Here is a 27,367-nt window from a genome sequence, read left to right as displayed (position 1 = left end):
CTTGTGCTGACTCAGTGACATCACTACTACAACTCAGTTCTTCCCTGCTTGTCAAAAAGCTAAACGTATTCGTCAGTAACACTTTAAACACACCTACTTCAAGAACGTCTTTGAAGCCAAGTGACAACTCACAGATAAGAACAAATACTGAGGAATGAAGGAAAAAGACATGTTACTCTCAAACTGAACACTCTATGTATCAAGGTTTCACTGTGCAATCACAACCTGCACAAATGTTTAGAACACAGTCTACCTATATGCAGAGAAAGAAAAAAAATATTATGAAAATATTTTTAACTATAGCCTAATGTACAATGTAAAGTCTTTTCTGAAAGATACTCATCTTTTGTTACTTAATGTTATGAATGTGCGTAGGTTAGCTTAATGGAAAATGAACAGGGCCTAAACTAAATAAACCAAACTAAAGCAAGCCTTTAGACACTGCAAACAGTTGCAGGGCAGTGTTTATGGTTGGAGTTTATGTTAGAATTTTTCATTGTGGGCTATAAACTTCTGATTTCTTACATTAAAATTGAGATTTTTTTGTCTTTAGTTCTTTAAAGAAGGCCATGCAATACAGATTTTGATGCTTGATAAATTATGACTATACTTGTACTTTTTTACTATAGCAAACCTATTTGCAGATATCTGAACTTGTGTTAAACCAACTGTTAAAATTACAAAAACCCAATCCCCTTAATTGATGTAAAACGGGTGGTCCCCATGTGATAACCAAACAGCAAAACGCTAACAATATATGTTATGTAATACTATAATAACAATGCAATTGGATATCACTATAATGTGATCTACAAAAACACTCAAAGAGGCATTTTCTGAACCACTTCTAATTTCAAGGATATTTTAGTTATCATAATTTTGAACTGGTACTGAAGTAATACTTTCTTCACCAAATAGGCTTACGCAGTGGGAAAAGAAAATATTAACACGTTTCAGGCGAGAAAAAGTAATTAGCACAAACGTTAAGTTTGCTTTAAAAATATAATTATTTGGAATTTAAATGGTGTATCTGATTGAGGTGGGATTCTGTCTTTTTTAAATACAGTTGTTTAACTACATTTTAATAATGTCTTAAACGATAAAATAATGTTTTTCACCAGAAAAAAAAGACCCTGCAGCTGTTGTTCGTGAAATTTCCTTAAATGTTTTTTTTTATTATTATTTTTTAATTTCCTTAAATGTATGAGCCTGTTTAATGATTTAACTTAGGCCCTCTTTTTAACTTCACATCAGAAGGAGTAGTATTTGCAAATGACCGTTAGTAACCTTCTCTGAACTCTCGCGATAGTACCAGGCGGAAGAGTCGACTCTTCCTTAGTAGTCAAGTGGAGCCGCTTATGTTGTAGAGCGACCAATAACTGACGACAGCTTTGGACAGTAGGAGGAGAGAGCGAAGTGTTTGTTTTCTGTGTAAACCTTTCAACTCGAGCTTCTACCTGTCTGTCTTCGTGCCGCCGTTTCTTTGGTCTGTATTGCGAAAGGGCAAGTGTTTTTCATGTTGTACAATTTACAGTGTTTGCGAGGAGACTTCCAGCCGGCGGATCGCATCAGGTCGCTCGGAGGGTCATCGTCAGAGGCGACACCCTCTGCTCCGTCAGCGTCCACTCTTTCAAAAAAAAATGACGGGAGAGAAGATCCGCTCCCTGCGCAAGGACCACAGGCCGAGCAAGGACGAGGATTTACTGGAGCCGGACGAGGAGGCTGCCACCGGGACATTCACCGCCTCCAAGACGAACAACAAGAGCAGAGCGAGTAAAATCTTCAGCAATCACAAGTTAATCAAGTCTTCATCCACACAGCAGCAGAACCAGCAGATCAACGCCAACACCACCAACACGCTGTCATCATCAGAAGTCATCGATGACAATAACAAGAACCCCATCATCCGAACCGGGCAGGACTTCCCGGTGCACGAGTGTGTGTTTAAAGGAGATGTCCGACGCCTGTCATCGCTCATACGGACGCAGAATATCACCCAAAAGGACGTCCATGGTGAGTTTGTCAACTTCTCCTATACCCAAAGGGCAGCGTCCAAAAAAAATCCACTATGATGATTCCACAATTTCAAGGTCCGATGAAGCTTAGTTTTAGTTTGCTAATATAGGCCATCATTCTCCAGCAGCACGAGGAAAAGGCTATAAAGGCTTCTCTTTGCCACTGCAGGCCTGGGTAACTCGTAAAAGGAGGAATAGTTTGATTACACCACTTCAGAGTGTCATCAAATCTGATCCTTTTATAAGCAGGACCAAACAAGGTTTTACGGTTTTCAGAGGCTTCAACGTTGAAATCCCTCATCATCTGCACCCTCGGGGAGATCATCTTTGTTTTTTTTCCATCAGTAAAAAAAGATGGGTTCTTTTGGGAGACTGATCGCACCTCTCTTGCAGTGCAAAGTGTGCTCAGATAACATTACTTAACACCACAGTTTAACCCCACTGAACTGACAAAAAGCACAGGCTTGTTTTGTGCCGGTTCACCTGCCTTAAAAAAACTAAACAAAATGGTCTATGAGCTCAGTGTCTGCCCTGGAATGCGGTTTGTTCTCAGGTACTGTAAAACCTCTGACTTGGTGCAATAAAACCTGGTATCAGACAGGACAACTGCCTCCTGCTTTGTTTTAGGAGTTGAACTTTTGTCATTTAAGAGGTTTTCGTCAGCGTGTTGAAGGTTTGTTTGTATTCGTAGCTGAAGTTTGTGTGTTTATTGGCACATTGGTTAACCATCCTCTCTGGACTATAACTGTACATCAAAAATCAGTAGACTATGAGCAAACAAGCCACTATCAGCCAAATCATTGATTTTCCACATCTATTATTTTTTTATATAGTAATTGTTTAAAAAGCCTAAGACGTTACTCATTTCATGAATATTAACAGTGACACAGGGAAAGTTTTCACATTGGAAAAAAAACTAAACAATTTAATATCAATACAGACTGGTGTTAAATTCGTATAAGTTATGGAACCTAATACTGGAGGTAAAATAATGGCAAAACCCACTGAGAGCAAGGACGGGCTTATTTAGAGTTAGCAAAACACAGATATTGGAAAAGAAAATGACTTTCTGTAAGCAAATAAAATTCCCCATACCTCAACTAAATTTGGCTCGGCGGCCAACGTTTCTGAGACAGATGTAAGACAATTTCAGGGAAAACAAAAGCAAGAGAAACTTGAACTTCAGGTATGTTTGTTGGAGTCTAGCTGTTGTGCCACTGCCCTACCTTTGTAGTGTATTACAATGTAAAGTGGAACTGCTGGCAGATCCCCAGCTTGTGTTTTCACCCTCATCAGTTAGCTTCGTTGGGGCTGGCCCTCTTTACTTTGAATGCCTTCCCACCACTCCTCTTCTGGAAGAGAAGCCTGAAGGAGCTGACAGGGCATGTTGGCTTCCTCTTGAGGGATTTTCCAAATGCTTATGAGGCACATTTTACATCCTGGGAAGAGTTTATCCAAAACTGGCTTAAATGTTATTTTCCCTAAATGCATTTCTTACTATTCAGTGTTTACTTCATGACTCTGAATATGCAGTGCCCCCTCTCAGTTATATTCCTCATATTTGGGGTGTGTGTGTATGTGTGTGTGTGTGTGTCTGTGTGTGGGGGGGGTTCTGAAGGTTAATAGACTATAATATTGCTTGATACGGTAGGGGCACAAAAAATAGGCGAACACTTACCATGTCATTTTGAATTTAGTGGATTCTGCCTCCCAGTTTAACCATCTCATTGACTCAGAGTGTGACAGCCCTGGAGGCACAGAGCTCGTCACAGACTCTCCTCTCTTATTGTGAAATTTAAATGCAGTCCACGACCTCATCGTTTTTTTTTCTTCCTCTTCCTATAGGAAACACACCGTTACATCTGGCTGTCATGATGGGGCACAAAGGTGAGTCATTTTCTCTGTCTATGTTGCATTTTAAACCAATCCGTCTGCAACTCTGAGTGTGGTAATGTTTTTCTTATTAACTTTATTTAGTGTGTTTGCGCGTGTGTGTCATTTAGATGGATTTGTTTTTGTGTGTGCATTTGTCACAGATAGCTACACGAATCCCAGACACAAAAATTCTCATTTGCGAATAAAGAGGTTTGGTTGATGCGTTATAGCCATGATGAAAACTGAGATTGAGCAAGAAAATACAATTATTTTTTCTTTTAATACAATTATAGAAATTATCAGAACAGATTTAATTAGGGGGGATTAGGTACTTATGATACTGCAAGTAATAGGATCTCCTCTGCAGCTATGGTCTCCTTTGAGAAATGTTCCATGGCGGGTTCAATGATTTTTAAATCTGGTAAATAAGGTCATTAGTAGAGATTACGCATGTCATTTTCAGCTTCCCCAACATTTGGTTTTTGCACTGTTATTTGTTGAAGAGTTACTTTTTATTCACAGTACTTTTTTTTGGGGGGGGGGGGGGGGGGGGGGGGTGTGGTTGGGTGATGTCTTGTGAAGAAAATGGCACAAAGCTTTTCGATTTTTGGCCCGTTTCACACAAATGATGCAGCACTGAGTATTAAAAACAACAACAACAACAACCTTGAAAATCAAAGTGGTACAAGTTGTGTTTTTACAAATCCTAGCAAAACAATCTGTCCTATTTGTTGAGTATGCCATGATGTCAAAGCTTTGTAGAAGTTTGTTGCATGAATTTGTTTTTAGCTGAAAGCATGTGCATCAAATATTAATGCACTGCCCCTCAGTGTAGCGACGCCTACATTAAATATCACGAGGAGACTTCAGAACATGCTTTTGAAAAATTAATCCACAGCAGCCGGCTCATAGCAAAGCATAGGCTTACTTATACTGCACGTTCCCATTTGTTTAGCGTCGAGTGCAGGTTTGAATTGATTCCACATTGACAAAGTTCAGTTCCCCTCACCAGAGTGAAGGCCCCCGCTGCTGCCTATTGGTAATTCAAACTGCGAGGGACCAACTGTAGTGGCGGATGGGACGCTGTAAAATTGATTGTTCTAATGAGGCTGCCTGAACAGCCTCCCCCGTCCTCCAGAGACGCTCAGGCCAGACAGGCTGAAGGCTTCAGCATGAGATCATCATGGGTGTGGCTGGTCCGACGGGATAGAGAGGACAAGGCTGTTTCTGTGTCGGTGGGATTTACAAGGCTGCTAATGGCCGTATCTTTTACCCTGTTAACTTGATTAAAACTGTTGTGAGAAATAATACTGTCCGTAAGCACACTTCATTTGTCATACTATGGGGTTCTGCCAATGCATACAGAACTACATACGAATGAGAAAAAGCATTAGTATTTTTATTGCTACGGGATATTATTTTGAGAAATGTCAGCCTGTTTTGAAGGTAGAAATTAAGCGCAGCACATCAAACTGTAACACTTTATCCACGCTTTATTTCTTTGAGGAAAAATCTATCACGCTGAGTCTCCACTCCTAATACAGCAACCTTTTTTTGTGCTGCTGCTACAACTAAAATGAATCTGTCATGTATTATTTTCTCTCTTTAGGACTTGAGATATCTTGGACCTTTTCATATGTTTCTCTTTGTCCGACTAACAATCCACAACCCAAATATAGAGAGCTTAAAAAAATATAAGGAAGAAAAGAGATGAATGTTTATGTTTATGAAGGATTTGTTTGACAGTTTGGGATTGAGGAATGAGATTTAAACATTTCAATAAAAGAAAAATCCAAATAAAGTTTCAACTAGAAAACTATGAATGGAAGCTTCGGTGATGTTAATGCAAGGTGCACTGTATGGACAAAAAAACACAAAAAAGCAGCAGTGGACCTTCTTACCTCGGTTTGGTGGTGGAGTGGTTACAGGCACACTTGTGTGGCAGTGGTTAAGGTAGAAAGGTAAAAAAAAAAAAAAAAGCGTGGAATACGCTGACACATTTCAGCCTGATGGCCTTCGTCAGGGCATCAACTGTTGAGAAAGATTTAAATCCTTATATGAAGTAAACAAAGACATGTCAAACAGGTTAATGAAATCAACCAACCGCCAGTTCTTTTTTCTATTCATTAAAAACTATTTATATCTTTTATGACTTGAAGCAAGACCTGAATAATCTGCCTGAAATGAAACCTTAAAATACAGTAAATTACACGGTTTCACCACTCATTAAACAGTTACACTGCGGTCAGAGTTGTATACATGAGACAGTTATCTCATGAAGAATTTTTCCCTTTGTGTCCTCCTCAAAGAACTATTTTCCCTTTTTTTTTTTTCTTTTTTATTATTATACAGAGTTTTACAGAAGAGAATAAGTCTAGTAGTAAATAGTGCTAAGGAAGTCTTTATCTGACAGACCAAAGTGACACCTTTTAAAAGGCTGCCCATAAAGAAAATGACTGGTTAAAGCAAGAGTGGATATTAGACTCTTTAGAATTCTGTCTCGAGAAGAAACAACATGAGTAACCTCTGTGGCAATGTTGTTCATCAATTCCTGTTTGATTCGGTCACTGAGTGCGTGTGATCGATGGAAAGGAAGTGAGTGAAAAAGCCTGTTTACAGATGTACCCAGCCCAGATGAGAATGGGTGGTGATGTCGGGGTTTTAACAACCCACAGAGCCTCTTAACAAGTGCTCCATCTGTAGCCAATGCACGCAGTGAAGCATTAGATTAGCACTTTATTTCTCCATCCCGCGCTGCCTCTCTCATCCCTCAGTTCGAGTTGTAAGTGACTAGAACAGCACCTCTGTACACCTCCTGCATGTGCAATCAACCCGGAGACCCAGAGGGAGAGTTCTTTCTGTCAATACTTCCACCACTGCGTACCAGAGCGAATTGGAAAGCCAGCCAAGCTAATGAGTTATAGGCTAAAAGTTAATGTATCCAGGCAGCTCTCATTGATTCAAATGAGTGGACTGAAGTTTGATTATTCTTTTCCAGCTTCCTACACGAAAAGTACAGAGAAACAGCAACTCGAAAAACTATAAATTATATGTATTGTATGATCAAGAGCTTAAAATACTGCACTGAAATACACAAAAAAACAGCTTCTGACTGTTTTCATGGGGGAATGTATGCTTTCTGTTTGTTATCTGTGAGTTCTGAATGAAAGTGAGGAAAATAATTCAAGAATAGTCAATCGACCTGCGAGGTATTGCCCCTGCTGCTGTGCCTATCTGGGGTATCAATTCCCAACCAGAACCGAAGAAAGTATACGCCAACCAGTAACTATTTCAAAAATCTATGAATTCTTTTATTTATTTTCAAGCAAAAAACCCCTGATATTTTCAATCAAATTGAATTTTCTATAGAATCAGAAATAATGCAACCCTTACGACCCTAAAAGATCATGTTAACGAGTACAACACAGAAAGGAAAGCCATCTTTTTACCACATATTTATAGAATTTGAAATGTATTGTGTAAAGTACCTGCTCCCATCACATTCCAATATTTTCATCAGAGTTGGTTGTATACAAAGCTGGACAGTCTGCTCCTGAATGGCTAAGGCCCGACCCCATGCTAGCAGATTCACAGTACAGGACACATGGCCTGGCTTTTCCCTCCATGGTTATGTAATGTATAGCATGTTGTCTTTATTATTACACAATCATTGGTTTTAGCAGGTTGATATTTAGGTCAAAGGCCCGAGGGGAGGCTTACATCGGAAAGCGAGCGCTATAACACTCGACGTCAACCTCTGTTATCAGCATCTCCATCCCCAAGACCTGGCACGGATCAGACTAATACATACACACAGAGGTCCACTGATGTAAGGCTCTTAGTGAAGCACTTAGCAGTTACGTCTCCTTTTGCTAGAGCCATCACAGCTTCCTTATTTAATTAAAACATGCGACAATATTAGCAATTTTTGCCAATCTTACTAAAGAAGTCGCATTCCTGAGTGTTTAAAGTTGCGAGATCACGCAGAGCAGAACTGGGCAGAAGTTAAAAAGAAACCTAATTCCGACATAGTCATGAGCGAAGTCTTTGAACCTCAGCTGCTCCCCTCGTGAGATTACGAGGACTTCCCTTCGGCCTGTCTTTGTCTCATTTTCTTTGCCACACTTTCGCCTTAAGGAAAGCTGCAGAGTACATGAGTGTGATAGCGTTGCTATTAATTGTCTCTGTGAAGAATATAGCCTGAAAGCTCTATTATTGTGTACCTACACTTGGTCCAGCCATATTCCTTTGTTGTGTGGATACAATGTTTAATAATTAGGTGTTTCAAAATGTATTCCTCTCTGTCATAAAGAATGTATGAGACCCTGGCCTCTTTCCCATGAATAAAACAGAGTGTGTATGTAGATCGGGGGAGGTGGGGGGGGGGTGGACTTGGTATTTTAGACTATGTAATGATGTTTCTGTGTGACACTCTGGCTCTGTGTATAAACTACTTCAGGGCCTTTCTTTAATAGCTTTCATTCGGATGTTTAACATTGAAGCAGGTCTGAACATGAGGGCAGTAACCAGTTTGAATTTGTTTACGTGACTAATATGGATGACTCAAAGGATCGCAATGAAGGAGTATATGAATGGAGAGCTTCCTTTGTGACTTTTGCCCCCCTAAATGATCATTAAATAGACGGAACAGAAAGTGTAACGGCTAAGCTTCGTTATCAAGTGAACGCCTGACATGTGCTCTCAGCAGTTAGCATTTCTGCCTTACATTTGAGTGCTTCGCTGTTTCCAGGCCTGCGACCGTCTGCGACTGCCTAATGCTGAGGCAGCGATTGACATAGATGCCAACATTTTGATGAATGATGTCAAGACAAAACTGACAGCCGAGCCGGAGCAACAAGCTCCATTTTTGTGCTGCACCCACTGCTGATCTTGTCACAGAGAATGGGAGAAAACTGTCCGGCTGCTTTTCCACGGTTGGAATTATAAAACAGCCTGGATAGTTACTCTGGGATGTGTTTTTGTTTAGTTTGACATGTAACTCCAGTAATTCCTCATTCATTTTACAGCAGTATAGGCCCTGAAGTAGAATAAAGAGTGTTGTGTAAGCATTGGTCCCGTATGGCTCAGTGGTTAATGGGTCAGCTGTCATCTCAATCCAACACACAGTCTGTACTCATATAAAAGAAGGCCTGCTTTTTCTGACAAAATGCTGAAGGAAACTCCTCCAGTAATTATCAAACACGTTAAACATTTGAGTACAGTCAATAATTGGTTCAAAATGTACTCCCAAGTCCAGTCAAATGAGTGTGTGATAAACGTGTTATCAGAACAGAGGTGTGCAGCAGAGTTTGTAGAGAAAGGCAGCACAGGAGACAAAAGAAAAAAGTAAAAAGTGGCCTTCATTTCATTCTGGTTGGTTCATTTCTTGAAAATGTGACACTGTGCTGGCATGCAGTTACAATGAGTTTCTTGGCCTTGTTTTGTCACCGTAGCAACATCAAAGTTGATGACAAGTCGGAGCTCATTAGTCTCAACTCATTGAACTCCCGGGGATACTGTAGGATTTTTTTTAAAGCTTTAGTGTTTAAACAGGTTTGTCCACCTGTGCGTGTTTGAAGCCAAATATTGTTGTCTTTTATGTGTGGGCGTTTTGAATGTATGCTCTATGAAAGTTTAGAATCCCAAAATACAAATTTGTACGGCTGAAGTGTTTCCCTTAAAAACACATTTTTGGTAGCAACATAAATCTTCTGTCCATCTGTTGAATTTATTTTTTCCTCTTTTATTGAGAGCCTTCTTGTCAGGAGTCTTAAACTTTAGGCCATGAGTTTTGATTTGCTCTTGTCAAAAGGTGGTGTGGGGCTACATTTGTTGTTTTATATCTTATTGCTTTAGTTCAGTTGTCTCAGATACCTTTAGTCTGTGGCGATTCTAGAGTCTGTTGAGGCCCAAGGCAAAAATCAATAGGGGGCGCTCCAACCAGCGTTCGTAACAATCATTTCTGCCGCTTTCTCCTCTTCCTTGATTTACCCGTTTCTTTTTTCTGTCCTGTAGACTGATAATTCCTCTTCATCTTTCTTTGTTCGCTTTCATCGACAACATTTTCGAGTGCTTTGAAGACGGGGCCCCCTTAGGGAGGTTTCCTACTGTCATTGCAAAATTTGCACATTTTGGGCCACTGCTTCGGTTCAAATTTGTGAGCACTCAGCAGCCTTCTACTGGTCTGGGGCCCGAAGCAGTTGCCTTGTTGACAAGCAGCACCTCTGCCTTCAGTTACCTAAAGTAGGATTTAAATGGGAGAAGCTTTAAGCCAGATGTTTTGGAATTCTCTGTGCAACCCACCTGCAATGAGTCATGAAATGGTCTCACAAAAAAAGACACCTGCCTACCTTTATTCTTGTTGCAAAAGAAAATCCAGCCACAAGGTTAGCCATGATAATAATGACGCACTGCAGGCCTCGCCTCAATGCTCTCTCATAGGTTTGTTTCTGCACCATAAGTGAAGCAGAGCAAGTTCATATGTTTGACATGTTTGTGGCTGAATACTTTCAAAATCTATTACTTCTTCTGATTTCTCTTAAGTTGCAAAACCCACCTCTAAGCAGAAAGGAGCATCTGGAAATGTTGCAAGCAGTCAGAGGAAAAAAACCCCCACATTAGATAGATCACAGGTTGACACCACACTACAGACGAGCTGTTCTTTTTATACAGCTCAGAGGTTCACTGGAGGTAACGTCACTTTAAATGTGTTCAAACACCGTCCCTCCTTTCTCCAAATCTGCACCTAAGACTAAGAACAAACAGACCTCTGTATTGGGACGACTGAGTCATGTTTGGAAAGCACATATTTATGTTAATGTGTTTCTCTTTCCTCTCCAGTCTTGTTCGTGTACATACTTCTCATTTGTGTCTCGTTTGCCTCAGTTGTAAGGAAAGTAAATAAAGCTGTTCTTCCCCTGATTGTCCTCTTGTCTCTCTTACAGAGTGTGCCCACCTGCTGCTAGCCCACAATGCACCTGTGAAGGTGAAGAACGCTCAGGGATGGAGCCCTCTCGCTGAGGCCATTAGCTATGGCGACAGACAAATGAGTAAGTGACTAACTGAGGCTCCAGCTGTGCCACAATCAGTAACCGTCCTTCAGTTTGGGTTCTTCTCTTATAAAACAATAAACAGTGATGAGGGGTAGAAAAGTTCCGATCAACAGATGCAAATCAACTGTTGCCTCTGCACATTCTTCCACGCCGCTGAGTCCAAGCGAGGTCATGATGCAGGCCTGTGTCCTTTGTGCCTCAGAGTGAGGGGACATTCCTCAAGGCCCTCTGGCTTTGTGCTCTTATGAAAGGCAATTCACTGGACGTTTCTCTCTCTCTCTCTTCTCATAGGCTGATTAGGTTCAGGCCCCCATCTGGCTTGTTTTCAGCCTGCAGTTCACAGAAGCTGAAACTTAAATTACAAATAGGTTGAAGTTGTCTAAGCGTCGTGCATTTATTCTTAAATAGATCGCTTCTGCGACATGAACTCATTTCTGTTTCAGTTCAGTTAATTTTTACAGGTACTAAGTGTGATGAGCTGAAAGTTCACACTGTACCTAAACAGGCTGAAGGGCCAGTGTAACAGCTATGTTACAGCTAATTGTTTATTATTTTTATTAACCCTCTAACCACCAAATACTGTTGTTATATTCCCACCAATACAATACCAACAGGGATCTTATAAATATGTGCCCTTTTTTGCTAGGATGCGTGTATCTTTATTCCTGCAAATGATTGGCTGGGAGTACATTGTCACATGAAGACATTTATAAATCGGCTACTGTGAAGTTGAAAGGCAGGATCATTTTAAAATCTTCAACTTCACTTTAAGTGCTTGGCTTGTTTGGATGAAAGAGTGTGGGCTTATTAGCACTGCCACTTGGCACCAACACTAAGCAATCATACAGGGAGGCAGCTTAAAGCGTCTCCATTGACTGCATCCTCTAATTAACTCTCTAATACTTACCTCACCAGGTTTACAACGGGGGTTCTATTGACTCCAGCCTCGAAATGGAGCACCATTTTTCTGTACAATTGTCAGGTGCTCCTCACCTCGTCTAGCTTGCACAGACCACCGTGTGATGCAACTGCATGACATGTTCGTGTTTGAGTTAAGAGCACACCTCTCACTTTTTCCCTTTTGGAAAATACATTTTAGAAATACAGAATACAGAAAATCGTTAATTAGAAAATAATTATTTGCATTTCAAACACAAAACACATTACATATAGTGTTCATAAGATTATTTTACAATGTAAGATTACTAAGGCTCTTCTCATTTAAAGATGAAGAAGTTCTTCTTTCTAATGTTATCTCAGGTTCCAGACACCAAATGGAGTATGGTGAACAGGTGGGGGGTGCCCTTACATTAAAGTGACTCAGAGACCTTAAAGAGTGTAAGGATAGAGGTCCACAGTGACTGTCATTGCTGTTTGACCCTCTTTGTGTTTTCTTTTTTTTTCCGTTCACATTACTTTAAAATACTAGAAAGAGCCCCTTTGTAACAGCTCATCTAGGCACTGCTGAGTCTGCAGTATATAAAAAGATAACACTAAGCGTTCCTTCCATAAAAGTTAACCTGGCGGCCTCGATATCGTAAAAAGAGGAACGTGGCTAAAGGAAACTGTGACTGTTTTCTTCATTCAGTACAATAAATGTGGATTTTTTTTGCAGAGCCCTTCCTGGTTAGATACTCAGTCTGAGCTGAGTCAGTGTAAGTCAAGTCTGTGAGGGAGTCAAAACCTGGGAGTTTTGTTTGATTTTTCTAAAGGCAAAATGTCCAGGCCTAGAAAGGGCTGAAAATGTAAAAAAAAAAAAAAATCATATATCATTATCCAACTAAAGCTGCGTGCTTATCAGTATTTGGCAATAGAATGAGATTTTTTAGGGAAACATTTTATTGAATGAGATGAGAAAGAAAAGTAGTCACTGTGTCTTTTTCAGCTTCTGTTCTGGTCTAATTTCCATTGATGAAATCCCATATTCTGTTGTGATTTAATGTATTTGTCACCTTGAGTTGTGTTACCAACAGCTTTTCATTTGAACAAGGAAGCACAAATGTGCCTCAGAAATAGATTTTGTCATTTGCTCAATAAGAGCTATTTCTGTCCTGCACACAGCTGGGTTTTCAGCTTCAGGAGCTTGTTAAAATGGTGTCACAGTCGAGTTGGTGTTTATTAGTCAGGGAACAGCTTGCTTGCTTTTGCTGATTCTGGCCAAATTCTAAAATGACAAACAATATATTAAAGGACCAGTGTATAACTTTAGTCAACAGATAAAGAGATGTTTTGTCTTTATGTCCTAAGGTCATGTGACATTCAAACCAATGAACAGCTCTCTCTGTGTTTTTTGAACATCCTTTTATTTGGGTTGTGTTTAGAATATGATAGTAAGCTTTGTTCCTATTAAGGTACTATTCAGTCCAAGATGAGAAATGGACTTTTAAAGCCAGTACAGCCAGTGAACAGCCTGTCACTAAGATCCTGCTGCTTTCATTGCAGAGTGATGTCATTAGCCATTAAAACTGAGAATGTTACATGAATAAAAGTAGATGTGTTTCTATACCAGGAGTTACTATATGGAATGACCTGGACCATCATTGAAAAAAAAAATCCATTTATTTGAGGATATTTAAAATACAGCTTAAATCTGTAATTTTTGGGAAATATCCACAACAGGAATGAATAGAGTGAATTGATTGTATTCTTGTATATTGTTGTTAGAATTATCGACTGTTGTTTCTTTTTTGTTTGTTTGTTTGTTTGTTAGCTTATTTATTTTTTGTGTATTCAGAGAATAAACTTTACCTGAATTGTGTACAGGGCTTGGCATCATAAGTCAAACTTCAGCCTAAGCTCTTCGGTCATAAATTGTGTTTTTTTAAGTTTATGAAGAATGTCTATTTTCCTTCATTGTTTTTTGACCGAATAAACATACATACATACTACTACTACTACTAAAGGAATTTGTGGTCCATGTCCGTTAGTGACCTGGAGGCCAGATTCCTCTTCCTAAGTCTTTTTCGTCCTCGAAAGCTGGTGTCATTTCTGATAGACTTATATCAGGAGCTCTACACTCGACAAGTTTTGAGTTATCATCATCCAATTGAACTCTGTTGACTCTTTTTGAATGCCTTGACAAATGCATTCACCATGGCCTATTAAGTTCAAGCATCACTATCATCAGACGTCGTTCTTGCTGCTTCCTGCATGTTGTACACTTCCACACTGCGTACCTATGTCAGTACCGACAGGTTCAGAGCCGTGGAGTCCGGCAAGCAGCAGCAAACTTCCTGTTAGATCACAGGCCTGTGTTGTTACAATGGAAGCTGTGTTGTCGTGTTAGGGATTTTGGTGCAATATTGTCCTGAGGCTGCCTCTTTTCATTTATGTGCAGGGGTGAAATTACTGAGATCACTCGCCTAATTACTGCCAAGACGGTGCCCTTATCAGTACCTGGGTGAGTTAGCGCCAGCATGGACAGCCAGTTCGGGTTAGCGTTAAAGCCCTCAGCGTCAGTCTCTCGGCCTGTGTTGGCTGGGTGGTCCGTGGCCAGATGGTTGGATTGCTTTTTTTTTTTTTCCTGGTCCTACTGAGAGGCAGCGAGGTTTAGGAGGAGCCCCGTCTAGAGCTTGTCCACACTCATTACTAAGCCGAGCAACAGAGACACCCTGGTCCTGTACTTGTGTCTGTGTCTCAGCCGCCGTGCGTGTCGTCGTGTGTGTGTTTTATGTGTGTGTGTGTGTGTGTGTGTGTGTGCGCTGAGCTTTCATTTGGCCTAATTTTACCATCACTGCCCCCTCTGTGCTACCTCATGGGGAGTCGCAGTAAGACAAAGTGAAGAACATGTTTGTTGACTCACCCCGTGGAAGTCAGGAGCTAGACTTATGATGGTGGCATACATCCACAAAGCTCCATGTCACAAACAAATGGGTGTGAAAGCAGATTTTTTTAATAACTGTTTCCATTAGTTTATTAGTGGCACAGTCATGTCATCATTTAATCTCCATCTGGAATTATCAAAGCTGCAACAATTATGTCAGTGAGTAATGCTTCCACTCCCTCTATAAACAGCAGCTAGCGATGGAATAAACGCCTGCTGGTTGGGTGTGAATCCTGCTATTGTTCCACAAACATGACAATTTCTTGCAGCCAATGGGCTAAAGAGCTTTGAATGCTTGTTAATGCGACCCGCTATGGTTAAAGTCTCCTGCGAGTGTGTCTCTCCCCTAGGTCATTAAGGAGGTTAAAGGCGCTGCTCATTAGATGGCGGCTCCATATCTGGCGGGCTTATTCCCTTTGAACTTCCTGGAATGGTTTTGATCCCTGCAGGCGGCGTGCGGAGATTGGTGCGACGCAGTCGGGAGTGTCCTTTCTGGCTCCGGGAAGTCAGCATATCTCTGAACCTAAAGCCGTCATTACTGTAAACTGCATGATCTGTGCCTTTAGCATGTGTCATTGTTGCTAGGATTAGCATAGCGAGGCTGCTGCTGTGATAATGGAGGTGACTTACGGTGGATTCATACAGAAAACATGTGCTCCTGTAAAATTCAAACCACACAGTCTTGACACAGAAATGACACAGTAAGAGTGGAAAACTCAGAACTGTCCCTTTAGCTAAATAGTCTTTCACTTGAATAATGGTTTTTATTTTTGTGATTTGGATAGATAGAGTTCTTGTCACATTTTGGATCATTTATGTGGATAAAGGATGATCCAGCAACCAGAGTGCTGCTTGGCCTTTGCTCGCATTTGTTTATTGCCTTCTGTCATTATGTTAACATTATTACTCATTATTTTAACATGAGTAAGGAGGGGCTTCTATCAGAGTTCAGGACAACTTGCCAAGATTGGCTTTCATATCATGTAGAAAATGTTGCCAAAAAAACAAACAAGCAATGCAGTGAAAAAATAAGTTGTTGATGATATTTATAAATGTTCATCTTTTACAAAGTGTTAGAATCCGATGCAATAAAGCAAACCAAAAAAAAAATCAAAGGGGAAAAAAACCCCTCTGCAGCCATTGCTTCCCCCCCCCCCCCAAAGCTGCTGAAAGCTCCATTTACTGTTCATGCTTTTAGTCTCACTTGTCTTTTTTCTTCTTTCTGTCCCTTTGTTTCCCTGTGCCTTTCAGTCACAGCCCTACTCAGGAAGCTGAAGCAACAGTCCAGGGAGACCGTGGAGGACAAGAGGCCCAAGCTGCTGAAAGCACTGAAAGAAGTAAACACTTTTAAAAAGACTTATGATCGTATTATCAGTGCTGCTTCTTTTGTCTTAAAGCTGGAGGATTTTTTTCTGCTCATCAGAACCTCCAACGTCTCTTCTTTTTCAATGCTTACAACAAAAGCAAACTATACATACAATACAAAGTTTGTCTTTTACAAGTGACTGTCATCTCAACAAAGCAAAGCCAGGAGGGACACACATAAGCAGTGTCTGTGTACACACAGACACACATTATCACCTGGACAGATTTAAAGTTGTGAGGTTTGGGCCTAAGTCACACCAGCTATTACAGCTGCCTGCTCTGATGTCATGAGTACACACATTATTGTCAACATTTAATTGTGAACAGAAACAGAGTCCCAGCTCTCCTCTGCACAGATTTCTTTTGCAGCTTTCTGACTGTATGTTCAACATACACTTACATTTCAAGTAGTCATACACTTAGGCATACATGCTTCTCACAGCAAATGTATGTCATCTTCATGTGGGGGGTTTAATTTCCAGGTCAGCTATGAGCTCCAGGTCAGAGGTACATTTAGCCTGGTTTAGTGGATTTTTACCTTAAGTCTTAATGTACAAATTGTCAGTAGTTTGTTAAGTATGTGATGGCAGTGAGGGGATGAATTTCTTCCTGGATGATGATCATCATGAGCCAAGGATGGGCGTTTTCTTAGGTTCCATCATCACCCACCAGCATGACATAATTATTAAGAAGCCAGGCTAAGACCCTCGGTTGAGCTGTAAACAATCTGTTGGTGCCTTCCAGACACCTCCTAGGTTAAACCATAGACGTTAAACAGGCAGTATAATGTGTGATCAGTCAAAGATGACATACAGGTTCATGTTTAAGGCCTCTTCTGTAAACAGAGAAGCTTTGCTAAATGATCTGGATTTTTGTTCTTCAAGTTTGTAAAGTTGGTATAGCTTTAAAAAAAAAAAAAAAAAATTCTTTCATGCAGATAAAAGTCGGCAACAGAACAATTAACCCTTTATCTTTAACTTGGTTGTTTGTTTGTTTTTCATCAGTTGAAATTGTGTTTGTCATTTGCAGCTTGGAGACTTCTACTTGGAGCTTCACTGGGACTTCCAAAGCTGGGGTGAGTCAAACATCCTCTCCTGCTCTCTCACGATGAAAAACATTGTTTTATAGTCATTACGGTTCCTGTAAATGGACTCGAATTTAGTCTGAAACTCCAGCAAAAGACAAGTGTTAGAGGCTGAAAAATATGGTGGAGTATATCGCTGTCTGCCTGGTAAGAGCACATTGATCTGTGGACAAAGGGACCTTGACTTTTTGGGAGCACAGGCAAAAAAAATCCCCCTCCTCCTTCTGGACCAAAACTGGCACATCTTCTCCTGATATGTCTGTTTCTTGAAGAAGAAGAAGAAATGTAATATCTGCTGCTATAGTTTAGTTCAGATGGTCCCCAGCTGCACTTCAGTAACACAAGCCATGTGCTGGTGGACTGTTACAGAGAACATGTGTGTAACAGTAGGTTGCATACTGACTGGTGAAATAGTCTGGCCCCAGAGTGTGCACCGGCTGAACTCACTGTGTTTGTAAATTATTGACAAGGTGGGCAAGATTATGTAATAAAGGCATGATAGCCGACACATATAAAATGGTTGCATAACTGTACATATGTAAATGGCAATTGTGAACATTTACACTTTATAAGCATATTCTAGTCAGTAGAGCTACATGCCTCCGTGGCTTTAAAGATGATGGTGACTTTCATTATTGAGTGTACTCTCTAAATTTAGTTTCACATGTTCTAACTGTATCTTTTCACGTCGCAGTGCCTTTGCTCTCCAGAATCCTGCCTTCAGACGCGTGTAAGATCTACAAACAGGGCATCAACATCAGGCAAGTCCCGTCCACAAATTTAACGTGTGATTTCTTGTGACAAAGAAAGGCAGTTTGACAACAGTAAAACTTCTATCAAGGCACTTGGTTACTTTTAATGCATGCTTATTAAGATGCCGTCTTTCCCTGCTCGTAACAACCTCTCCTCTATCTGCTCGCTGTATCTTCCTGTCCTCCTCGTTTGGCTAACTAGGGTGTGAAATCAATTCCTGGCAGTATGAGGGAAAAACTAAGCAGCGATACCTCTGAGCACAGATCTTTTACTCCTGTGTTTCTATTTAAATCAGAGCGCTGCTGAAGGACAGTTACAGCAGTGTGTATTCTGCTTCCTCCTTCACTTACAAAGGGCATCAGCAGAAATCCGTCACACTCTTACGAAGGCTGACACAACAGTGGATAGGCAGCGTGTTCTTGAAAGGTCTCGTGGGGATGAATTAACACGAGGCGCTCACTGCTGGGGCACATGCACACATTAACGCATGAATTTTTCGACTTACAACAGGGGTACATGTAGGATAAACAAGAACAGACCTTTATCAAGTACATACAGATTCATCTATATTTGGGTATGATAACATAATGCCTTCAAATGAAGACAGAACTGAGTGCAGGCGAGGGTGTGTTTGTGTCTCTGCGTATTGTTCCTGGATGAGATATCCTTGATGTGGAGCTATTCATTATTCTCTAAAACTGCTCCTGGCTGTCTAATTTGGTATTCAAAATGCCCTCTTATTATCCAGGAGTTTCAGGGAGGAAGAACAGGGGAAAGAGAGACAGACAGAGAGAGAGAAAGGGAATGAAAGAAAAAAAAAAAAAACTGTCACAGCAAGTTCATTTACATTCCCGTGCTACAGTGTGTCAGGCCTGTCATACCTACCCCACAGCACCTACCACTTTGTGTCTGGGCTTTCACAAAAGCATCAGTGATTCTCTTTGCTGTCATTTCCTCATTCCAGAACAACAAACTTTATCAGAGTTGGGGGGGAAAAATCTTGAACCGCACGGTTGGTCTCCCATGGCAATGATTAACATAAACATTGTCTCTAAACTTTCAGAGCAAATGTGCAATGTCCATCACATTATTTTCTCTCTCACTTCCTGTACGTGTGCAAAGTGTCTTGCATTTGGCCAGTGTCAAACTGGAGGAAGCTCTATTGCTGTCCTAATAGTTCCCTTTCCTTTTTCTGCTGTCCTCCTTTTTCTTACAACAAACCTCAACTCAGCATGGGCATCTTTGTGCATCTGTTTTTGTACAGATTGGACACGACCTTAATAGACTTCTCAGATATGAAGTGTCAGCGCGGCGACCTCAGTTTCATCTTCAATGGTAATGCCATCCCCTCTGAGTCCTTCGTTGTGCTGGACAACGAGCAGAAGGTCTACCAGCGGATACACCATGAGGTGAGTGAAACGCTGATGGCAGACTTAGAGACTACTGACTCACTTGCACCTCCTGAAGTTTGCTGTGTGCCTCACAACCAACCAACAGACTAAGAGACAATTCTTTCATCTTAAAATAATCTACCAAGTAATAAAAAAAAAGAGAAAGAAATGGCACCATTATTTCTTAGTTACACTTGTCAGTTAGTTAGTTGCTTTTATTTTCTCCCTCAGGAGAAATTCGTACATCACAAAGAACACAGCCCAACACACGTCTGTATATTATGTCCAGATGCCTTTAAGATCAACTCAAAGTTTAATGGTCAAATTTGTTAATTTTTTTTAGGCTAAAAAAGGTCAAAGGAGCATTTGCTGGCATATTTAGGGCACACTTTTGTCATGTTTAGGATTTTAGAATATTTACATTTTACCAATTTTTTCTTTTTTTTCTCTCTCTCCTGCATCTTGAAACGTTTGAAGAGAACAACACTTTTTGCTTTTCTAACAGTTTAGCCAGCCAAATGATAATGCTAACCCCACATGTTGTACTTCTCCTGTGATTAAAAAAAAAAAAGGAAAACAATATTTACCCAGATAGATAAAACAGAACATTTATCACACCACAGTTTTGCATATTAGTACTAAAATTCAGTCTATGCTGTTAAAAACTCCACTTATGTGCATTTGTTTCTTCTCTTCCGTCCTTACTCTTGTCTGAGCGTGTTCAAAAAGTTAGTTAAGTTATTTTGAGAATAGACAAATCCCTTTCACTGAGTTTCTATGGCCATGTTATTTCCTAATACTGTTCTGTGTGTGTTCAGGAGTCAGAGATGGAAACCGAGGAGGAAGTGGATATTTTGATGAGCAGCGATGTGTATTCGGCCACGCTCTCCACCAAGTCCATCACCTTCTCCAGGGCGCAGACCGGCTGGCTGTTCAGAGAAGACAAGACAGTGGGTGTTGTTGTTTTGTTGTTTGTGATTATCCCCTCTGCTACAGCTTTCTGAAAACCAGCTGTAGATCGCTGTGTTTGATCTGGCTGGGTACCATTACATAACTTGTGTAACATACCCAACAATGTCACTGTTTTCATCAGGTTTACTCAAAAGGAACAAAGACTGTTTCTGATATGGAAAACAAATGTGATTACTATTTTAAGTACTTGGTAGTTTTCTGACATTGTGCTGGATGTGATTAAAAGAACCAGAAAATGTCAATCTCTCTACTACTTTCACTTAACTGTAAATAGATCTAGAAGCCTGCTTTTCTTTTCTTTTGTAAACTCTTCTTCACGTGTGTCCAATCATAACTTATGAATCTGAGAAGCATCAGTGGTTTTCCCAATATGAAACCACAGGCTCTAGGCCCAGAGTTCAAATCAACACAGACATGGCAGGGGTCTCAACGCGTTGAATGAGTTATTTTGGTTGGACTTTTTGTCATCTACTGTATCTCCTCTATTTTTTTATTTTTATTTTTTCCCCACACAAGGGAAGATGTTGTCTTATCTAACGGCTTCCTCTTCCTTCCAGGAGCGCGTGGGAAACTTTCTGGCTGATTTCTACTCTGTGAATGGCCTGGTGCTGGAGTCTAGGAAGAGACGCGAGCATCTGAGCGAGGAGGACATTCTGAGGAACAAAGCCATCATGGAGAGCCTAAGCAAGGGAGGGAATCTCATTGAGCAGAGTTTTGAGGTGAGTCAGGAATCAAATGTGGCCGATTTATCAGTTGTCATCGGGCAGTGTGGTGGGAGCAGAGAGGAGGCTATTTCACCAGAGAATCAAATTAACAGCCCCCTCAGTCATTACACAAAACCTAATTAAAGGGTTATAGGGCCACATGGAGCACACATCCAAAACTTCCTGTTTCCATGCTCAAACTATGATACTCCCCTGCAATGCCTGAATGCGGCAGATTCTACAATATGTAATTTAACAGTGTTCAATGTCATGATACCTGTTGAGGAAAATGATCAAAAATGGACTCGATGCAATAAGACTCCTTAGATTCAGATGGCTCACGTTGATGAACGTTTATACACCAGATGAGTAGGCTTACTCATGGAGACATGATTCAACATCGCACTTGTGATTTAGTGTGGTGCTCAAACATAACTGCCAGACTCTTCCAAAGACATTATCATTAGCGCGGTCACACCGAGAATTATCTGTGACATCTAGGAGCTTGGAGCGAACAACAACAAGTATTCCTAAACATCCCCGCAGATATCAGGAAGACCTGTGGAGACTCTCTAAGCTGTCCTTGGTTTCCTAGACAAAGCAGACCTGTATCGGGACTTTACGCATTTAACTAAGTAATTCCAGATATTCCACCACACGACCTTTCTGACAACATTTTTTTAATGAACTTTGGAAGCAGACAAACTGAAATCTGGAACAAAAAGTGCCCTACATGAGTTGCAGCACTTCTTACAGCATTTTGTGTTTGATCAACCAGTCACATTCAGTCCTGTCAACTAGGACCAGATGTTCATTGGCCATCAGACAATACAACATACATGTAGAGAGGGGACACTTTTTTTTTTTGCAGTACAGCTCGAGTTACTTAAAATTGCTTCTTGTGTAGTAGTAAAGTCTTCCTGGTGTGACTGAGATACTTACCTATCAGCATATCCCCCTCCTGTTTTTTTGGTACAGGTTCAATCAGGCCACTTACTGTTACAGATAGTGAAACACGTTCAGGTTTTCAAATGGAAAACTTGGATGTTTTCTCAGTATATAATAGAATAGAGGATGGTGTATCGTGTAGCTGAAAAAAGAAAAACAATTTTGGTTACTCTTTAACTTTAAAAAGAAAGAAAGTCAGGTAAAGTATCAAAATGTGGATGAACATCATGTTTACTTACACCTGCAGCGTAACCACCAGTCCAGTCCTGAAACTGTCCTGTCCCGCTGGAACCTTGGGGTAGGACATGAGCCTCAGACTAAATAAACCTCACAGTTCCCACTTATCTATCAAAGATAGAGCCAGCATGGACTACCTGTCAGACTCTGTCCATTAACTCTGCATGTTGTGTTTTTTTTTTTTTGTGTATGTGTGAAAACATTCCTGTCTGACTGTAGTCTCTTTGATATTTAATGTTGATTGTATGACAGCTCAACCCCACCCTTCATCCACCATGCATGGATATCAGTCCCTGCACTGTCACCTAGTGGTGAAAGCTACACAGCTGCACTTAATTCACAGGGATGACTCTCACACTCACCATCCCCTAAGCACAGTATGTTCCAGAGTTTGCTTTCTAAGCCTTTGTCTAAACATTGAACATAAAGCCAGCTGCACGGTGAGGACAATGCCTCTCAACAGTCAATAGATTTTTTTTTTTTTTTATGGAGACTCCCCCCTTGTTCTGTGGGGGGCCTTGTGTGATCACAGTGTCCTCTGTCACTCTATTTACACTTGTTTGAATCAGTGCCCACTCATGTTGAAAGTGACCCGGCTGTGTTTGAGGCTGTCGATGTGGAAATAGTCTCTCCTCCCACTCCAGAGGGCAGGCACAGTGAGAGGAAAATAAGCAGCTCACAGTGACGTAGCTGTGTTTACCACAGCAAGGGAGAGCAGGTCAGCTCTGTGCCTGTGGACACAGGGAGGCGCGCGGGGGGGGGGGGGGGGGGGGATTTCAGGAAGAGCTTGACACTATTGATCAAATGGATGAAGGCTAAAACCCCTGGTGCCATGGAATGACGGAGGGGCAGGACTCGGCATACCAACACATCAGTGCCTCGGCACGCTGTGTGTACTCTGTCCTCGTCACAACAACACGCCAGAGCAAATACACACTGTGTGATAGAGAGCATTTAATAAGACCAAAGCCCACACTGAAAAACTCCAAAACACTTCCGTCATGACTGCTTTACCAGTGGAGATGAAGAGCTCCCTTTTTATGCCCAGTACAAACAGTCGACTCTTGGCAAAGTCAGCCATCACATTCGTCCACATTATTCTGCCCTAGTTATCTTATTTAACCATAGCTTGCAAAAAAAAAAAAAAAGTGCAGCTAATGTTTTTTTTTGTTTTTTGTACACAAACTGGCAAGACCAGCAGGTTCATTTTAGGAGAAAGTCCATTTCAGGAGGAACAAAATGGGGATATAGCTCATACCAGTTCAGGCTCAGCGAGAACAGATTACTGCATCCTCAAATGAACTCCTGCTGAAGAACTCCACGGCTCATTTAAGAAGACCAAGCCGAGTCATTTTCCTAAGGATGATTTCATATGAGAGGGAAAGTATTCCCTCCAAAACACATGGAGAAGGAATAAGGGAAGGAAAGGCTTGAATTCACGTTTAGTCTTTAGTTCCATCAACCACGTTTCTTTCCGTAAAGCCCTGTAAATGTGGGCCTGCTTATAATCCTGAATATAATAATTTTCCTGTAACAGTGGGGGGGGGGGGGGGGAATTCTGCAGCCTCAGTTTGAAAAGCTAACATTAATGTTGAGCTGAGTGCTGTACCGCATAGCACAGCAGGATTAATGAGGTCTATGGAGGCTAAAGCTAAAAGTTGGTAACTACCTGTTATCCCCAAACGGACTTTTAGGTTTTATAAAGAGATATAGTGGGGCCCTCTAGTGGCCGGGGTTGTGCATATCACTGCACAGGTGGAACAAAGAAGGGTTAAGCTTAATGTTAGACTATTCTCTGTTAAAAGACTCATCAGTGTTTTTTTTTCCCCCTTCAGTGCCGAGTTAACTTTTTGTCAAGGTTTGACTCTGAGGAAGAAGCAGTGGCTTTAAACGTTGAACTTCTCTTTGCCAGACTGAAATGATTCATGTGCTCCAGGACTTTCTTTGAGTTCTGCCTGAGAGAAGGAGTCTGTTGAATTAGAGAAGGACCGTACACTTTTAAATTATGAGAGCAGCTGAAGCGCAAGAGTTTTCTTCTACTTGACATCTTGTCTGTTAATAACCATCAAGTCACATCATTGTAAAACATGACTCTAAGATCCAACCTTTTCCTCTGTCTTTTTGTTCCACAGCCAGTACGGCGGCAGTCTTTAACTCCCCCTTCTCCCAACACCATATCCTGGGAAGAATACATCAGTGCTGACAATGGAAAGTAGGTGCCTTCATCTCTGTCGACCACAATTTGAGAATTCTACTAATGACACCCTGGACAATAAAAGGACAATAATGTTACTGACATCATAGACATGCCATATTTCTCAATGAAGGAACTTCCTCTTTCAAATTAACCTTTACTTTACTCCAACTCTGAAAAAGTCAAAAGTCAACCTGTAATCATAATGTTTAAGGTATACAGATTGTGAAAGTAGAGTTATTTACTATTATTATTTATTATTATTATTATTATTATTTTTGTTTTTTTTTTCAGTTTTAATTGTGGGTCTATTGTCGAGACAGGACAGTGCACAGACTCTTTGATGTTATCATGAACATTGTAGACTAACAGTCTATGCAGATTTGTAAGAAATCCGAGCATGTTGAAATGTGCATCTCAAAATGTTCAATCTCACCAGTAAGGTCTCGTCTGGTAACAGTCAAGAAGAAATAATATGACAGACATCAGAGTGTGTTACTTTAACTACAGTAACTGAACTTCATAAATACATGATTTAAGTTGGTAAAATGTGACAAATGGCAGATTTCTGCATAAAAACGGCTGTGAGCTCTTCTTAATAATGTGATTCAATTCTAACAGTTTGATGACTCTCTCCCCACAGAGCACCTCATCTCGGCAGAGAGCTGGTTTGTAAAGAGAGCAAGAAAAACTTTAAAGCCACAATAGCCATGAGTCAAGACTTCCCTCTGGGCATTGAATCGTGAGTGTTCTCTTTAACTTGGCATCCACACTTTGTTTTTAAAAAGCTCCCTCTGGCTCTTTCCACGTGTGTGCAAAAGTGGTGATTAAAAGGGAAGTGATTTCTTTGATAATAAGAAATTTATGTTATTGGGATTGATGATTTTCGGTTTGTTTGTGCGCAATGTGTTCCAGTTTTTTTTTTCCCTATGAAGTTTAGTGATTGGTTTGTTTGTGTTCATATTAGGAAAAGTTAGTAATTCTATGAAAAACATTCAATGTAAAATTTTTTTTTTTAAAAGTAGTGATTCATTTGTATTTCAGCCATGGGTGTATTTGTGAGTCGCCTCCAGTCGTTAACCTGTCACCCTGAGATTGATTGTTTTGTCTTCCTTCAGGTTATTGAACGTTCTCGAGGTCGTCGCACCATTCAAGCACTTTAATAAACTCAGGGAGTTTGTCCAGATGAAGCTCCCCCCTGGCTTTCCTGTCAAACTCGGTGAGTAGATGCATATCTATATACAAAGAACCAAACACTGCAAGATTGAGTGGTGGAAAATAAATATACGATCAGCAGTCTAAAGGGAATGTAATATTTGATTCGACTAATATAAAATGCTGCAAAAGTCCTACACCGTCAGTTTGAAAGCATGCCTGTAATTTGTAATTCTGCTTATTCTCTCCCTGCAGACATCCCTGTCTTTCCTACAATCACAGCCACAGTGACTTTTCAGGAGTTTCGCTACGATGAGTTTGATCAGTCCATTTTTACCATTCCCAATGAATATAAGGAAGATCCCAGCCGCTTCCCTGACCTTTAACATCTGAACCTGGAGAAGGAAACAAATCGAGGCAACATTATGCTATAAAACACTTTTGGATTCCCAACACAAACAGTGGACAGAAAAAAACCCATCTACGATGTTCTCAGCCCTCGACAAAAAGGGCACAAGATGACCACAGTTTCACAAACGAGATAAACAAAAACAAACGCCTTCATCAGACTCGACAGAGGCTTGTCGTGACGGAGGGGTCAACATCTCCTCACACGCTTTTAAGTGTTTTGAAGCGTACAGCTGCAGATTCTTTATCTCACTCCAAATTATGTTCAATCAAGAAGCCGAGGCAGGAAGTGCAAATATCTTTTGAGCTGAGAGTCGGTACGTCTCATCAGTGAAAGGGCATTGAAGATCAAATGAGAGCCAGCTGTACATGGGGCATGAGAGACTGACAACCAGTTCAGTTGATGCTATGTGTTCAAGTCTGTAAGTAATGTTTATAAGGGAATGTGTTCTAACTGACCTGTTGTAAAGCACTGACGTGACTATGTGGCACACTTGGGAGGAATTCCACCAAAAACAACTTTTTCGGTTATTTTTCTCTACTTCAATAGAATTTTCAGAATTCTGTTTTAGTAACGTGATATCAGATTTCAGATCAGGATTTGTATAGAATCTCACTCAATCCTCTTAGATGGATGTGTAGGAGAGACTTTTTTTTTTATTATTATGTTTTTACACTCAATTCATTTTCATGTACAAGTTTAGACACATTTCCAAAGATATCCTGACAGATGTGATCTAGAAAACAGAAAACAGAATTTCTGGTTTTATGAAATTTGTAGATTTAAAAACCTAAAAATTGTGTTTTTGCAGGATTCCGCTTAAAATGCTGCACATGATAATTTGTGTGTGTGTGTGTGTGTGTGTGTGTGTGTGTGTGTGTGTGTGTGTGTGTGTGTGTGTGTGTGTGTGTGTGTGTGTGTGTGTGTGTGTGTGTGTGTGTGTGTGTGTGTGTGTGTGTGTGTGTGTGTGTGTGTGTGTGTGTGTGTGTGTGTGTGTGTGTGTGTGTGTGTGTGTGTGTGTGTGTGTGTGTGTGTGTGTGTGTGTGTGTGTGTGTGTGTGTGTGTGTGTGTGTGTGTGTGTGTGTGTGTGTGTGTGTGTGTAACACTGACTTTTATGGGCATGGAGTAGCATCACTGAACTTTTGGACACTAGATCTATTTCAGCTACTCTTCATTCAGCTGAGTTTATAGACATGGATTTAGCGATAGTCAGCCCTTAAACTTGCATCTGGATATTACTGGTTTAATAAAGACATTGCCGAAAACATTGCAAAATGTAGGGTACAAGTGTTATTTTTGTTTGAGTGGCAGCAAGCGTTGAGTCAGTTCTGTTTCTTGCAACAACAAAAAACCCTTTGTAAACTATGTTAAAAACTGGGGATTGTAAACT

At 40.7% G+C, this 27,367-nt stretch overlaps 1 protein-coding gene across 1 annotated transcript; it reads left to right on the top strand.

Moving 5' to 3' along the window:
• The first annotated feature begins 1,397 nt into the window (after positions 1-1,397).
• LOC306828412 (ankyrin repeat domain-containing protein 13C) lies at positions 1,398-26,887 on the top strand. The gene is made up of 13 exons (XM_079350879.1): positions 1,398-2,013; positions 3,861-3,902; positions 10,835-10,939; positions 16,017-16,102; positions 17,160-17,205; positions 17,909-17,975; positions 19,232-19,376; positions 20,177-20,308; positions 20,888-21,049; positions 24,352-24,431; positions 25,057-25,155; positions 25,532-25,632; positions 25,824-26,887. Exons 1-13 carry the CDS (start codon positions 1,641-1,643, stop codon positions 25,952-25,954), a joined length of 1,569 nt encoding a protein of 522 aa, XP_079207005.1. The 5' UTR covers positions 1,398-1,640; the 3' UTR covers positions 25,955-26,887.
• The last annotated feature ends 480 nt before the right edge of the window (positions 26,888-27,367 follow it).

The sequence above is a fragment of the Symphodus melops genome (assembly GCF_947650265.1).
Source record: "Symphodus melops genome assembly, chromosome: 8".
Lineage (NCBI taxonomy): Eukaryota > Metazoa > Chordata > Actinopteri > Labriformes > Labridae > Symphodus > Symphodus melops.
This window is presented reverse-complemented; position numbering and strand designations above follow the sequence as displayed.

Coding starts and splice junctions, on each gene's coding strand:
- LOC306828412 (XM_079350879.1), top strand. CDS start 1,641: ATGACGGGAGAGAAGATCCGCTCCCTGCGCAAGGACCACAGGCCGAGC. Junction 25,156..25,531: donor TTCCCTCTGGGCATTGAATC/GTGAGTGTTCTC, acceptor GTCTTCCTTCAG/GTTATTGAACGTTCTCGAGG. Junction 25,633..25,823: donor TGGCTTTCCTGTCAAACTCG/GTGAGTAGATGC, acceptor CTCTCCCTGCAG/ACATCCCTGTCTTTCCTACA.